General features: G+C 37.9%; 1 protein-coding gene across 13 annotated transcripts in view; it reads right to left on the minus strand.

Annotated features, from left to right (window-relative positions):
* SENP6 (SUMO specific peptidase 6) overlaps positions 1 to 17,589 on the minus strand; it is a 130,967-nt gene that overhangs the window by 13,402 nt on the left and 99,976 nt on the right. For all 13 annotated transcript variants that reach the window (XM_025294865.3, XM_044924501.2, XM_025294861.3 and 10 more), the window contains 4 exons: positions 16,733 to 16,842; positions 16,502 to 16,618; positions 9,333 to 9,455; positions 7,705 to 7,797 (listed from right to left, as the gene is read on the minus strand). In XM_025294865.3, coding sequence (XP_025150650.3) covers positions 7,705 to 7,797; positions 9,333 to 9,455; positions 16,502 to 16,618; positions 16,733 to 16,842 — 443 coding nt within the window. The remainder of the gene's footprint in view (positions 1 to 7,704; positions 7,798 to 9,332; positions 9,456 to 16,501; positions 16,619 to 16,732; positions 16,843 to 17,589) is intronic.

The raw sequence follows: 17,589 nt of genomic DNA on the forward strand, positions 1-17,589 counted from the left end.
ATGGAGAAATGCTTCCCTCCTCAACTATTAATCCTCAGGACCCTATGGACTTAGGTCAGGCCAGGCTGGGAGAAGAGCACACACCATCTTCCTCACTTCCTCAGCCCAAAGACACAGCTGACACTAAGTCACATCTGAACTTCAGAAAGGTTATAAAGTGAAAAAATGTGCTTTAAAAATGGATTAAACATGGTATAACACAGTGACTCTCAACCTACAGCTGAAACTGAAGTCTATCACAGTTATAAACATTTTTCAGCTATGATAATATGGATGAGCCATAGTTTTTCTGTTGTAATAACTTGGGGAAAAAAAATCTTCCTTCACCTAGCTGTAAAGAGAAAGCTGAATCGGATACATCTCACCTCACTTTCAACCTCTGAGAGCCAGAGTTTTGCTTTTATGATCCCTTTTAATGGCAGATACCTTGACCTTAAGCCATTAGTGGGAGACATGGCTAAAACAGGCAATTTCACTTAGTTTAATTTGATGTTTGGATTAGGTCCAAACATCAAATTTCTGTTCCTTGTCCATTACTACAACAATTTTTAACAAATAGCTTATCAACTTTTAGCTTAAAGAAATTACCACCACCAGGAAAATTAAAATAGATGACGAATATAGGGCAGCCTATCTAATTAGTTTTACCTCTTTATAAAAAAGTCCTCATGATCTGGAAGTTATTCTTCCATCTACAAACAGCATAGTTCTGCAGAACACAACTAATTCACTCGCTACCTTTCACCAAGACAACCAAGGTGACACGAAGCACTAAACACAGCATCCGTCCACATCAGATACCACGACCAAGGATGTGCCTCTATTACTAAATTATATATGCCTCAAATTATATTTTTATTTTAAATTTTTATAATTAATTTCTGACAAATGGCTTCCCATGTATACCCCTTCCTTTTACCAAGTGGGCAGCTCATTTGCTACTTGATATGATAAATTAATGTCAAGAAATCTAATTTTGAGGAAAATGAAGAAATTATAAAGATTAATTTTAAACTTAGTTTTAAATTTTATTGATACTATGATACTATGTTTGACTCAAATCATTTTGAAGAGGTTGGGCTTTACAGTCATAACCAATGTTTTAACCTAGTCTACTATCTTTGGCTGGGCTAATTAGAGATCATAATAGGTGTTATAATTAAAGCATGATTTTAAATAAAAAGAATCTGACTATACTACATAGTAAATGTTTTTTATAATGAGAAAGAGAGCACATTCAGAAGCTAGCTTGGCACAGACAGGCGTATTAGACATTAAAATCTTACAGAACACCAACCTCAAACAAGGTTACTCTGCAACCATGATAAAAATGAGACAAAGCAAGGTCATTTCATAATTTGTCTTAGCAGAGACAAATATAAGGTCACAATGCAACCCTTCAAAATACCAAATATCTTTTTGCTTAATGAGTGAATGCATGCCGCTGGAGCGGCTGTGAGGAGATACCCCATGTCCAAGGGCAAAGGAGAAGCCCCAGCGAGATGGTAGGTGAAATCGCCTTTAGAATCAAACTCCATACCCACCAGAGATGCTCAGAGGGCTCAAATATACCTTGAGTACAACAGGACCCAGAGACCCCACAGAGACTGAGACACAACTGTGTTTGAGTGTCTCCTGCGGAGGTATGGGTAAGCAGTGGCCTGTCACAGGGGCAGGGGCTCTGGCTGTAGTGGACCTGGGTATTGCATAAGCCCTCCTTGGAGAAGGCCGCCATTAACCCCACCAAAGAGCCGCCAGAACTTACACAGGACAGGGGAAACAGACTCTCAGAGGGCACAAACAGAAGCTTGTGCATTCCAGGACCAAGGAGAAAGGAGCAGTGACCCCACAAGAGACTGACCCAGACTTTCCCGTGAGTGTTCCAAAGCCTCTGTTGGAGGCGTGGGTTGGCGGTGGCCTGCTGCAGGGCTGGGGGCACTGAGTGTAGCAGTGTGGGCATGGGACCTTTTGAAGGACGTCGCCATTATCATTGTTACCTCCACCAGAGTTTGGACCCAGGTAAATAGCAGGGAGGGAACACAACCCCACCCAGCAACAGAAAACTGGACTAAAGATTTACTGAGCATGGCCCTACCCATCAGAACAAGACTCTGTCTCCCCCTTAGTCTCTCCAATCAGGAAGCTTCTATAACGCTATTATCCTTCTCCAACAGAAGGAAGACAGACTGAAAACCACAATCACAGAAAACTAACCAATCTAATCAATCACATGGACGCTTTATAGTCTGAGCCACCAGGGAAGCCTCACATGGACCACAGCTTTGTCTAACTCAATGAAACTATGAACCATGCCGAGTAGGGCCACTCAGGACAGATGGGTTATGGTGGAGAGTTTTGACAAAACATGGTCCACTGGACAAGGGAATGGCAAACCACTTCAGTAGTCTTGCCTTGAGAACCCCATGAACAGTATGAAAAGGCAAAAAGATAGGACACAGAAAGATGAACTCCCCAAGTCTGTAGGTGCCCAATATGCTACCAGAGATAAATGGAGAAATAACTCCAGAAAGAATAGAGAGACACAGCCAAAACAAAAACAACATCCAGTAGTGGATGTGATTGGTGATGGAAGTAAACACCAAAGCTGTAAAGAGTAATACTGCATAAGAACCTGCAATGTTAGGTCCATGAATCAAGGCAAATTGGAAGTGGTCAAATAAGAGATGGCAAGATGAATGTGAAGTCAAGTGGGCCTTAGAAAGCATCACTACAAACAAAGCTAGTGGAGGTGATGGAATTCCAGTTGAGCTATTCCAAATCCTGAAATATGATGCTGTGAAAGTGCTACACTCAATATGCCAGCAAATTTGGAAAACTCAGCAGTGGCCACAGGACTGGAAAAGGGCAGTTTTCATTCGAATCCCAAAGAAAGGCAATGCCAAAGAATGCTCAAACTACCGCACAATTGCACTCAACTCACACGCTAGTGAAGTAATGCTCAAAATTCTACAAGCCAGGCTTCAGCAATATGTGAACCGTGAACTTCCTGATGTTCAAGCTGGTTTTAGAAAAGGCAGAGGAACCAGAGATCAAATTGCCAACATCCGCTGGATTATAGAAAAAGCAAGAGAGTTCCAGAAAAACATCTACTTCTGCTTTATTGACTATGCCAAAGCCTTTGACTGTGTGGATCACAATAAACTGTGGAAAATTCTTCAAGAGATGGGAATACCAGACCACCTGATCTGCCTCTTGAGAAATGTGTATGCAGGTCAGGAAGCAACAGTTAGAACTGGACATGGAACAACAGACTGGTTCCAAATAGGAAAAGGAGTTCGTCAAGACTGTATACTGTCAACCTGTTTGTTTAACTTCTATGCAGAGTACATCATGAGAAACGCTGGACTGGAAGAAACACAAGCTGGAATCAAGATTGCCAGGAGAAATATCAATAACCTGAGATATGCAGATGACACCATCCTTATGGCAGAAAGAGAAGAGGAACTCAAAAGTCTCTTGATGAAAGTGAAAGTGGAGAGTGAAAAAGTTGGCTTAAAGCTCAACATTCAGAAAACGAAGATCATGGCACCCAGTGCCACCACTTCATGGGAAATAGATGGGGAAACAGTGGAAACAGTGTCAGACTTTATTTTTCTGGGCTCCAAAATCGCTGCAGATGGTGACTGCAGCCACGAAATTAAAAGACGCTTACTCCTTGGAAGAAAAGTTATCACCAACCTGGATAGCATATTCAAAAGCAGAGACATTACTTTGCCAACAAAGGTTCGTCTGGTCAAGGCTATGGTTTTTCCTGTGGTCATGTATGATGTGAGAGTTGGACTGTGAAGAAGGCTGAGCGCCGAAGAACTGATGCTTTTGAACTGTGGTGCTGGAGGAGACTCTTGAGGGTCCCTTGGACTGCGAGGAGATCCAACCAGTCCATTCTGGAGGAGATCAGCCCTGGGATTTCTTTGGAAGGAATGATGCTGAAGCTGAAACTCCAGTACTTTGGCCACCTCATGCGAAGAGTTGACTCATTGGAAAAAGACTCTGATGCTGGGAAGGATTGGGGGCAGGAGGAGAGGGGGACGACAGAGGATAAGATGGCTGGATGGCATCACTGACTCGATGGATGTGAGTCTGAGTGAACTCCAGGAGTTGGTGATGGACAGGGAGGTCTGGTGTGCTGGGATTCATGGGGTCGCAAAGAGTTGGACACGACTGAGCGACTGATCTGATCTGATCTGAAGATGAACATTGACACTTTAGGAATCAACAAACAAATCAGATGGACTGGATTGGGTGAATTTAACTCAGATGACCATTATATCCACTACTGTGGGCAAGAATCCTCAGAAGAAATGGAGTAGCCATCATAGTCAACAAAAGTCTGAAATGCAGTACTTGGATACAATCTCAAAAATGACAGAATGATCTCTGGTCATTACCAAGGCAAACCATTCAATATCACGGTAATCCAAGTCTCTGCCCTGAACAGTAATGCTGAAGAAGTTGAAGTTGAATGGTTCTATGAAGACCTATAAGACCTTCTAGAACTAATACCCAAAAAAGATGTCCTTTTCATTATGGGGGATTGGAATGCAAAAGAAGTCAAGAGATACCTGGAGTAACAGGCAAATTAGGCCTTGGAGTACAGAATGAAGCAGCAAAGTCTAATAACAGTTTTGCCAAGAGAATGATCTGGTCATAGCAAACACACCCTTCCAACAACACAACAGAAGACTCTACACATAGACATCACCAGATGGTCAATACCGAAATCAGACTGATTATATTCTTTGCAGCCAACAATGGAGAAGCTCTATACAGTCAGCAGAAACAAGACCAGGAGCTGACTGTGACTCAGATCATGAACTCCTTACTGCCAAATTCAGACTTAAATTGAAGAAAGTGGGGAAGACCACTAGAGCATTCAGGTATGACCTAAATAAAATTTCTTACAATTATACACTGGAAGAGACAAACAGATTCAAGGGATTAGATCTGATAGACAGTGCGTGAAGAACTATGGATGGAAGTTCATGACATTGTACAGGTGACAGGGATCAAGACCATCCCCAAGGAAAAGAAATGCAAAAAGGCAAAATAGTTGTCTGAGGAGGCCTTACAGATAGCTGTGAAAAAAAGAGAAGTGAAAGGCAATGGAGAAAAGGAAAGAGATAAGCATCTGAATGCAGAGTTCCAAAGAATAGCAAGGAGAGATAAGAAAGCCTTCCTCAGTGATCAATGCAAAAAAAGAGCAAAACAACAGAATGGGAAAGACTAGAGATCTCTTCAAGAAAATGAGAGATACCAAGGCAACATTTTATGGAAAGATGGGCTCAATAAAGGACAGAAATGGTATGGACCTAACAGAAGCAGAAGATATTAAGAAAAGTGGCAAGAATACACAGAAGAACTGTACAAAAAAGATATTCACAACCCACATAATCACGATGGTGTGATCACTCACCTAGAGCCAGACATCCTGGAAGGCAAAGTCAAGTGTGCCGTGGGAATCATCATAATGAACAAAGCTAGTGGAGGTGATGGAATTCCAGTTGAGCTATTACAAGTCTTAGAAGATGATGCTGTGAAAGTGCTGCACTCAATATGCCAGCACATTTGGAAGACTCAGCAGTGGCTACAGGACTGGAAAAGGTCAGTTTTTATTCCAATCTCAAAGAAAGGCAATGCCAAAGAATGCTCAAACTACCGCACAATTGCACTCATCTCACACGCTAGTAAAGAAATGCTGAAAATTCTCCAAGCTAAGCTTCAGTGGTACATGAACTGTGAACTTCCAGATGTTCAAGCTAGATTTAGAAAAGGCAGAGGAACCAGAGATCAAATTTCCAACATCCGATGGATCATTAAAAAAGCAAGAGAGTTCCAGAAAAACATCTACTTCTGCTTTGTTGACTATACAAAGCCTTTGAATGTGTGGATCACAACAAACTGTGGAAAATAATCAGACCACCTGACCTGCCTCTTGAGAAATCTGTATGCAGATCAGAAAGCAACAGTTAGAACTGGACATAACAGACTGGTTCCAAATAGGGAAATGAGTACGTCAAGACTGTATATTTTCAGCCTGCTTATTTTAACTTATATGCAGAGTACATCATGAGAAGCGCTGGGCTGGAGGAAGCTCAAGCTGGAATCAAGATTGCCAGGAGAAATATCAATAACCTCAGATACGCATATAACACCTCCCTTATGGCAGAAAGTGAAGAGGAAATAAAAAGCCTCTTGATGAAAGTGAAAGAGGAGAGTGAAAAAGTTGGCTTAAAGCTCAACATTCAGAAAACTAAGATCATGGCATCCGGTCCCATCACTTCATGGCAAATAGATTGGGAAACAGTGGAAACAGTGGCTGACTCTATTTTTGGGGGCTCCAAAATCACTGCAGATGGTGACTGCAGCCATGAAATAAAAAGAGCTTGCTCCTTGGAAGAAAAGTTATGACCAACCTAGACAGCAATTAAAAAGCAGAGACATTACTTTACCAACAAAGGTCCGTCTAGTCAAGGCTATGGTTTTTCCAGTAGTCATGTAAGGATGTGAGAGTTGGACTACAAAGAAGGCTGAGCACCAAAGAATTGATGCTTTTGAACTATGGTGTTAGAGAAGACTCTTGAGAGTCCCTTGGACTGCAAGGAGATCCAACCAGTCCATCCTAAAAGAGATTAGTCCTGAATATTCACTGGAAGGACTGATGCTCAATCTGAAACTCCAATACTTTGGCTACCTGATGCAAAGAGCTGACTCACTGGAAAAGACCTGATGTTGGGAAGACTGAAGGTGGGAGGAGAATGGGACAACAGAGGATGAGACGGTTGGTTGGCATCACTGACTCAATGGACATGAGGTTGAGTAAACTCTGGGAGTTGGTGATCGACAGGAGGCCTGGTGTGCTTCAGTGCATGGGGTCGAAAAGAGCTGGACACGACTGGGCAACTGAACTGATTGACTGAGTTCTTTACCCAAACAAACCACTGCTTCCTTAGACGTCCCTCAAACCACCAAAACAAAGACCAAATTCTGCTACTGCCTCTTTCAAACACATTTTATTTAGAGCAGTCATGGTCGGCCATGGTATATGTTCTTCCTGAATGCAAGTACTAAACCCATGCTGCCCAATTACAAGAGTATTCCTGGAGGTCTTTGGCTGGAGGGCAGGACAGTTAGAAAATGAAACTCTCAAGTGCAAATTGTATAATAATACTAAGGTATACATCTTGCCTCTCTAGTCACTGGGTGAGAATAACATGAAATGTTTACCACCTCTATTTACTTAGGAAATAGCTTCAGGTAGTAAACATGGTTTTCAGTAAGCAAATGACATAAATCCAGCCACCTTCTCTTCATTTTGGTTGAGTCGAAGTATGTTTTATAAACTAAAAATCCAAATTCTTCTATGTGACCTAATCACCATTCTGTACAAGGTAGTGTTTTCTATAGGATGTCTCCTAGACCACAAGTACCATTTTTAAAAGATGACATTATTCTACACTGATGAATAAAATGAAATTAGGAAGATTTCTTATTGAGTACTTGTAAAATTCCATATCTTACATGATTCACTGAAAAAGTATATTAATTTCCATAAAATAAGGAGTGTAAGTATCAACATATACAACAAATTTCAGAAAGAAGTTTAAAACTGGATGAATTATTCACCTCATAAACATATTTTCTAAAAATTGCCATCACATTTACATAAAGGAAACTGTTACTCACGCTTCATTAAGGGGTACAAAAATAAAATCCTTCTCAAAAATATCTACATGCCGGGTCCATGTTTTCACTCTTCCATGTCGCTTCTGCTGTATCCTGTAAGACAGGAGAACTATCAAACTTCTGAAATGTTTCCAGTGTTGTCACCCTATATGCAGCAATTTATACATTACAGCGATTAAGACGTCAACAGATCAAGTAGCTGTATAAGAGAATTTAACAAGATGTGAAAAGAAAGCAAAATATCTGAGATGGAGCTGGGAAGATGTGAAACTGACCATCACTGAACCTGGAAGAAAGCGATTCTTTAATTCCTACTATTACTTACTAGGGTGCTTATTGTTGCAGAACTGGTTTTCACAAAAATAATGAGTGTGTATCAGACTGTGACCTGTAAGAACTAAAATGAAGAGAGCAGGAAAAGTGAGCACTGTTTTACAGTAGATAAAACAGGACAGATTATCAGCACTGGTCAAAACCAACCACTACCATCAACTCTGGGCTTCCCTGATAGCTCCACTGGTAAAGAATCTGCCTGCAATGCAGGAGACCCTGGTTCAATTCCTGGGTTGGGAAGTTCCCCTGGAGAAGGGATAGGCTACCCATTCCAGGATTCCTGGGCTTCCCTGGTGGCTCAGCTGATAAAGAATTCACCTGCAATGCAAGAGACCTGGGTTTGATCCCTGGATTGGGAAGATCCCCTGGAGAAGGGAAAGACTACCCACTCCAGTATTCTGGCCTGGAGAATTCCATGGAGTGTATAGTCCGTGGGGTTGCAAAGAGTAGGACACTACTGAGTGACTTTCACTTTCTTTCTTTCACCATAAACTCTAAGATACAAAATTAGATATCACTGAAACAGTAGAAAATTTATTTATATCGTACACAACAGCCATTGATTCAAGACACTTAATAGCCCTGATAACAACAATGGACTCTCTGTGTGTATCTTGTAACCAATGACCAGCAACTATTAGAGCTGGATGCACTCGCTATATGGAAAGGCATTATAAATAACTCAGGGCTCATATGTAGAAAACTGTTTCCTTAACTTGTCTGAGAATTATTATCCAAAGAACTTATTAATATTACAGATTCACAGGTTCCACTGTTAGATACTACAGATGGAACATGTAGGGTAAAACAGAGCAATTGGTATTTAATAATTTTCAAGATTTAATCAGATTCAAGTAATTTTCCTTTTTAAACTTTCAGATATATTTGGAAAATATTGATCGACATATTAGACCTAAAACCTTTACGAATCCCAGGTATTCTTTGGGTTTTAAATATTATAAGCTATATAAATTTTGCTAATTGAGACTAGAAGGAAAAAAAGTTGCTTTAATATAAACAAGTGATTTTTTTTCTAAGTTAAACTTAAGTGACTTGCTATGCTAAGTCACTTTAGTCGTGTCCGACTCTGTGTGACCCCATAGACGGCAGCCCACCAGGCTCCTCCGTCCCTGGGATTCTCCAGGCAAGAACACTGGAGTGGGTTGCCATTTCTTTCTCCAATGCATGAAAGTGAAAAGTGAAAGTGAAGTCACTCAGTCGTGTCCGACTCTTAGTGACCCCATGGGCTGCAGCTTACCAGAATCTACTAAATATTTTCAAAAAGCTTGACTTACGATAGATTAGTTGTTTCATGAAGATTTCTCCTCTCCCTTTGATTAAGGCGTTTATAGAAAAAAGAACTGAATATATGAATTCGGTCAGCATCTTCTTTCTTTAATTTTTCAAGCACCAAATACCTGTTTTATAAGAAGCAATTCCAAACAGAATGAATTTAAGTTTGTGTACTAAAAACAGAGTGATCAAATACCTATTCACCACCAATCTGCATTCCTTTAAACTGAAAGACTTTATAAACAAAATTTCATATTCTAGACAATGATTACTATCAGATTATTTCTAAGTAATAAAACATGATATTTGAGAGTAAAACTAGAACTTGAAAGATCTAATCTTTTTAAACAAGGGCACATTTATGAACATTCACATAAACTTTATCAAAGCCAACAAACAGAAATGCTAGAAATGCTCATCAATCAATGAATGGAAAACGTGGTATACCCATACAATGGAAAATTACACAGCAATAAAAAGAAATGAAGTTGATGCATGTAGTTTCATAAAAAGAACCTTGGAAATGTTATGCTAAGTGAAAGAAGCTAGCCACAGAAAAGCACATATTGTATGATTCCATGTATATGAAATGTTCAGAATATGCAAATCCATAGACATAGTGAGGAGACTGGTGGTTGCCAGAGCTGTGAGTAAGGTTCAAGGGAAATGGGGAGTCACTCCTAATGGGTACTGAATTCTGTGAGGGATGAAAATGTTCTAGTATTAATTATGGTGGTGGCTTCAAAATTGAACACACTAAAAACCACTGGAATTATACAGTTGAAATGCGTGATCTGTATGGTATATGCACTATATCTTAATAAAGCTATCTTTATGTATTATTTTGTTTTAAACACTTTAAATAAACCATGATGACCTAGCCATAGACTACTTTTATAAAAACAGAAATGAAACAGAAAGAACCTGTACAGTGGTGAGGTTGTAACAATGACTAATCTTTAAAGTGATCTTATATCAGTTCTAATTTTTCCTTGCTTTAGGTGTTTTTTTCCTGAAGGTAGGTCTATATTAAAACAAACAGACATGGTCCTTTAAATTACAAAGATAAATTATGATACATTAAATTTAATTGTTTATGTCTTAAACTCCCTCAAAGGAGCTATGCAAAGTCAAGCTTATGGCCACATTCATCATATTAAAATGAGGCTCATATGAAAACCTTGTGAAATCTTGCACAGAAACAGGAAGTACCAATAGGGCACACCTTTGAGGCCTGTCACTTTAATCATAATATTCAATAATTCTAAAGCTCAAAAAGGACGTAACTTACAGATTTCTTGCTTTAGGGCAACTCAGTGCGCCCCCACAAAAGATAGAAGACAGTGAATCAGCTCATGACACCGTTTAAATCAACTGCTGAATTCTACATCTTATATTCAAAACAGAGCATGTAGTGAATTAGACTTGAACTTACAGACTGTAACCATAATGGGTGAACCATGCTGCTTTACCAAAAAAAAGGACAATGGCTCTTTTGTAAACTGAACTGAATGAACAATGGGATTTGGTGACTTAAGAAAACAGACTATACTTCATATATAAACAGACCCATGCTTTATTTTTGTAAATGTACGAAATTAATTTAAAGATGAAAGGATTTTCATACAGAAAACTTAAGATCTACAGACGTATTAGAAATGTTTTATCAAGATGGCTGGCTATAAGATCAGAAAATATTTTTACTGAAATACTCAAAAATTAAGTATCAGTCATGTCCAAATTGCATAAATTTAGTGGCACCACTGACATTTTAAGCCAGATAATTCTTTGTTGCTGGGATTGTCCTGTGCAGTGTAGTGTGTTTAGCGTTATCTCTGGCCTCTATCCACTAGATGCTATTAGATTATATCCTTTCCTTTTGTGAGAACCAAAAATGTTCACAGACATTGTCAAACATCCCCTGGGGTCAAAGCTGCCTCCAGTTGAGATTAACTGATTCAGTGCAATCACAAGCAAAATCTCAAAAGAATTTTAAAAATTGTATTTGATGGGCTGATACTAAAATTTACCTCAAAGAATTAAAAAGGTCAAGCATATCCAAAACATTTGTGAAGAATACTGCCTTTTTAGATAACAAGAATAAAGAAACAGTAATCATGGCAGTGTGGTACTGATGCAGGGACAGGTACACGGCCAATGGAGCAGACTACAGAGTCCTGAAGACAAATCTGTGCTGCTGTTATCTTAGTATATGACAGAGGCAGGATTTCACATTGGTGGGGAGAGAATGAACTGTTTCCCAAATACCAGCGCAATTATTTGTCCACACTGAAAAACATGAAATTAGGTCTCTATCTGATAACATGCATAAAAACAAATCCTATAGGAATTAAGGACATAAAAGTGAAAAAACAAAAGTTCAAAAAGCCTTTTAAAGTAACTAGTTCTGTCTCTCTAATCTGATATACATCCATAAGTATTAACACTTCTGTGACTATATATAGTTCTGGGTTTTTCATGTACATGTATGAGAATTATTAATTTTAACTTGAATAACTGTTTCTTATTCTAGAATTAAAGGGAAATCCAAGTTTATCACACACACACACAAAAACAGGAATTTCTTTCACTTTCAAATTTTTCTTTCCGTGTATAAATCATTTAAATATTGAAAGTCATGTACCTGTTATAAGGTGGACAATCTAATAATTATGAAATTTATATTACAGGATGAAGTTAAAATATCTTTCCGTCTGTATTTTATTAACATTCTCTAGATACAATGCCCTTCTACCTCTTATAAGTATGGCAAACTGTTTAAAGGTCTGCTTCTAACTTGTCAAGTTAGAAATGGAAAAGAATGAGCAGCTCTGGAGGCAACTGAATTACTTATTTCAATAGTGAAATTTGAAAAAGTTTCCTCTTTTTAACTCACTTCTAAAAATCATGAGACAAAGATAAACACAGATTTTTTAAAAATCATGCATTTTGTTAGATATTTGGAATAGTAATTTGCATGAGAAAAGGCAGAACTTGTAGATAATGTAAGTTCATTGTAAAAAATTTGCTTTAAAGTTTAACATATGTCAAGAGGCCTACTGAAAATAATTTCAAAAAAATAACTATAAAATCTCTACTCTAAAAAGTATAGACTATTTAATATGAAATACAATAAACTAAAATGTAAACAAAATATAGGAACTTATTTTGTAGATACATCTATATGCTTTCAGAAAGAACTTTTTAAACATAAAGACTTAAATAGGTTAAAAGTAAAAGGATGAAGAAACATACATCATGCAAACATGAACCAAAAAAATCTGGAGTTGCTATATTAATTTTGAACAAAGTAGGATTAAAAACAAGGAGATTGTCAAGAATAAAAAGGAATATTATGTAATGATAAGGGGCTTGATTCTCCAAGAAGACATTAACATGCATGTACCTAACAAAAGAGCTTCACAATACATTAATAGACAAGTCAGTAATTATGGTTGGAGAATGACTTTCTCAGGAATTGAGAGAACAAGCAGGTATAAAATCACTAAGGACAAAGATGACATGAATAGTACTGTCAAACTTGACCTAGCGGACATTCATAGAACACTTTATCCAGTAATGGCATCATTGTTCTACACAATTGCTTAAGATTTTGCAGTTGCTTGGTTTCTTAAGGTAGTATACACAAAGACATAACATCTCTTGAAAAATTATGGAAAATGCAGAACAATTTACAATCTTAGCCATTTTTAAGTGTACAATTCAATAATGTTAGGTATATTCATACTGTGTGAAACAGATCTCCAGAACTTTATTTTGCAAAACCAAAAGTCTATATCCATTCAACAGTAACTCCCTTTTCCCTTGCTCTGCAGCCCTGGGTAATCAGTTCTTTGCTTTTCTATGAATTTGACTACTTCAGTTCCTCATGTAAGTGGATTCATACAGTGTTTGTCTTTTTGTGACTCTCATTTCACACTGTATAATGTGTTCAGGTTCATGTTGCAGCATGCGAAGGGTTTCCTTCCTTTTAAGGGTGAATAATACTCCACTATATATATCACATTTTGTTTATAACCTCATCCATCAATGAACATATGTGTTGCTTCCACATTTTAGCTATTATGAATAGTGCTACTATGAACATGGGTATGCAAATATCTCTAAGATAGCTCTACTTTCAATTCTTTTGTATATCCAGAAGTAGGGCTGCTGGATCAAATGGCAGTTCTATTTTTTAATTTCTTGAGGAACAACACTGTCTTCTGCAGAGGCTGTTCCATCTTATATTCCAACCAGCTGTGTACCAGGGCTACAACTTGTTCACATTCTCTTGTATACTTGTTATTTTGGGGGATTTTTCTTTTTTTTTTAATAAAGCAGCCATCCTACTTAATGGGTGTGAGGTGAGATCTCACTGTGGTTTTGATGTTCATTTCTCTGATGATTAATAACACTGAAGATCTTTTCATATGATTTGTTGGGTATTTTTATGAAATAATATCCTTTAATTTAGTTATCAAGAACTTTGAACTTGTCCTTGAATATGTGTGAGGTTTCAAAAGAATCTACATATGCAAAGTTAGGCATTTAAAATCTAGGACAGTTTCTCTTGCCAGCAAATCTTTATTTTAAAATTCTTACCTCTCAAATACCTTCAGAATCTATTGTCTCCTTACTCGCTCTCTCTTAAAATCTACTCTGCAGGGTTTGTCCTTATAGCACTTTTTCTCATTCTGTATCCCTCACTGTGCAATTTCATCCATTCTCTCAATTAAACTACTATCTGTAAAGCCTTCTATCTCTATGTGTCTCTAGGTCAGAACTCAACTGACCTCGATAATCATATATACAATTGTTTACTGACACGGTCCCTTTTGTCATATCACAGTTCGGTGAGTGGCAAAATCATTTGGACATCTTACTAGTAAGAAAACTAGGAGTTATTTGACACCTATTTATTTATCTTAATACGCAGTCGATCAGTCCAGGACTTCTGCTAAACAACTCTACCTCTTAAAACATTTCATTATTTCTTCTTCACTGCAACTGAAATGCCTTAACTAGGCTTCTTATATCACCTTAATTGAATTTGCTTAAATCATCTCTCATCTAGACATTCACAATAAACCTGCTTGTCAAAATGTCCTTAAGGAAACAATTACATGTCACTTTTCTGATCAAAATCTTTCATTGTGAATAATAATGCTGTCTTTTCCCCAAGTGTGGGCTGCAATCACAGGCTATAAAAATCAATCCAGTGGCTTTTAACAACCAGTTTAAAAATATACATATTATACATTTGAATAAACAAAATATATTGGAGAGCACTAAACACACCGATGGTTTTGTTTCATACACACACTCATCTTGTATCACAAAGCAGTAAACACATACAGTTTATACACATAAACACACTACACATACATGCTATGTATGGGTATTCCAGATCATTGTAGGCCCTTCAAGGAAAGCTTCTTGATTCTTCATTTCTCAACCCCCAAAGAGAATGATGCTTTCTTTTTCTGCTATATTTGTACCATGTTAATGCTCCTGTCAATACTTTAATCCCATATTGTATTCCCTGTAAAATCATAAACTTCTAACACAGTGTGTATGTGTGCTCAGTCACTCAGTCATCTCTGACTCTTTGAGACCACAGCCCACCAGGCTCCTTGGTCCATGGACTCTTCCAGCCAAGAATACTGGAGTGGGTTGCCATTTCCTTCTTCAGGGGATCTTGCTGACTCAGGGATCGTACCCGGGTCTCCCGCACTCAGGCAGATTCTTTACCATCTGAGCCATCAAGGAAGCCCCAAACACTCTAACAGTAACAATGTAATAAGCTACTATGATCACTTTGCATGTGCTATTTTTTCTACCACTTGAAACGTACATCTCAAGTACATTCTCATGATTCTTTTAGATATTATTCCCATTTTAAAAATTCATTTATTTTGAGGATAATTACAATGTTGTGATGGTTTTTGCCAAACATCAACATGAATTTGCCATAGGTATACATGTTTCCCCCACATCCTGAACCTCCCTCGCACAGTCGTCCCCACCCTATCCCTCTAGGTTGTCACAGAGCACCAGCTTTGGGTACCCTGCTTCATGCATGGACATCAAACTCAGGCTGGACATTTTTACACAGGGTAATGTATATATTTTAATGCTATTCTCTCAAATCATCCCACCCTCTCCTTTTTCCACTGAGCCCAAACGTCTGTTCTTTATGTCTGTGTCTGTCTCCTTTTCCGCCCTGCATGTAGAATCATCCACTGGTACCATCTTTCTAAGTTCCATATATATGCATTAATATACAGTATTCATCTCTTTCTGCCCTGCAGATAGATTCATCAGACTCCATATATATGCATTAAATATACAGTATTTGTTTTCCTCCTTCTGACTTACTTCACTCTGTATAATAGGCTCTAGGTTCTTCCACTTCATTAGAACTGACTCAAATGCATTCCTTCTTATAGCTGAGTAATATTCCATGGTGTATATGTACCACAACTTCTTCATCCATTCATCTGCTGATGGACATCGAGGTTGCTTCTGTGTTCTAGCTAATGTAAATAGTGCTGCAATGAACACTGGCTCTGACAATGAAAGCACAGTGTCTCTTTCAATTCTGGTTTCTTCAGGGTATATGCCCAGCACTGGGACTGCTGGGTCATATGGCAGTTCTATACCCCGTTTTTTAAGGAATCTCCACCTTCTTCTCTATAGTGGCTGTTCCAGTTTGCAATCCCACAAACAGTGTAAGAGGGTTCCCTTTTCTCCATACCATCTCCAGCACTACCATTCAACATAGTTTTGGAAGTCCTAGCCACAGCAATTAGGTAAGAAATAGAAATAAAAGGAATCCAGATTGGAAAAGGAGAAGTAAAACCCTCATTGCAGATGACATGATCCTTTACATAGAAAAGCCTAAAGATGCCCTCAGAAATTACTAAAGCTAATCAATCAATACAGTAAAGTCAAGTCACAGGATATAAAATTAATACACAGAAATCCCTTGCATTCCCATTATTCTCATTTTTAAAATGAAGAAATACATACAGAGACATTACTTTCCAAATGTCACACAGTAAGTGGCATTGATGGAATTCAAAATACAACTCTGACTCTAAAAAACAAACATGTACATTATGATGTGTTAAAAATTTGCTGAAAGGCTAGGAGAAAATTAACTTACTTCAAATAAAAGTCTATAATAACATCATTTAAAAATTCTCCTTCACTTAGACAATGCAGGTCCTCATTAGTAACGGAGATGCCTCCCTTAGCTGGAGGTGGTGGATATACTATCAATCTGTAACAAAATTTTAAAAAATAAGCGAACAAAACAAAAATAGGTCTGTATAACACTGAAATGTAATAAAACAGAAGAAATTTAAGTGTTGCAAATGTAAAGGAATTCTCTCACTTTTCTACAGGACCCATGAAGATGGTATGGCTCTCTCCAGTTTCTTCCTCATCATCAAAAAATTGGAATTCTTGTTTGTTTTTAAGTTGTATTTTAGATTCAAGGGCCACCTGGTAAGGAAAATTAAATTACCAGTTCACAAAATCAATTTGAAAAAATTTCAACAGAAAGATCAAGGCAAGAATGCTTTTCAATTAAAAAGGATTAAAAATAAGAAACAGGCAAAACTAGAGTCCACTTTCTTTTTATCTGTAGCTTCTAGAACAATGATACTTTCAATTTTTGTAACTGGTTTTCTGGTATCTTGTCTAAGATCTCTACCATCCATATTAAATTAGATTATGTTAGTAAAATCCAAAGAACAGATAGTGGTTTTTTTCTTCTACAAGTGGAGGCCTACCTAAGTTCAGTGCCTAGGAAATCCATGGAATATGGGAGCAGAGGCTCAGGGAACACAGTCCATTGAGCTTCAGTTCTCCAGAATCAAGGAGTCCTTAAAGAAAGAGCCTTCCATTGAAATCTGAGTCCATCACAGCTGCCTTATGGCTCCAACTGCTCTTTTCTTCCTCTGGAATTATTTCCTGTAGCCAATTCTGCAAAAGAAGGGGAATGGTTCCCCTTCCTCCTTCTGTTCTTTTCTTCAACCCACTAACTGTGTGGATAGTTCTTTTCTGGTGAAGTCTTGCTCAACTTCACCAATATTATGCCTTGGATAGCCCTACTTCCAAATTTGTAGGCAGGCTGCAACATTTAAGTATTTCTAATAAATTGTCAGCAAACTCCAGTTGCTGTGGTAGGAGACAAATTTCGAGTATTTAAGTTATATTTTTATTGATTAACTTATATTGTATGTTATA

Source organism: Bubalus bubalis, chromosome 10 (genome assembly GCF_019923935.1).
Source record: "Bubalus bubalis isolate 160015118507 breed Murrah chromosome 10, NDDB_SH_1, whole genome shotgun sequence".
NCBI lineage: Eukaryota > Metazoa > Chordata > Mammalia > Artiodactyla > Bovidae > Bubalus > Bubalus bubalis.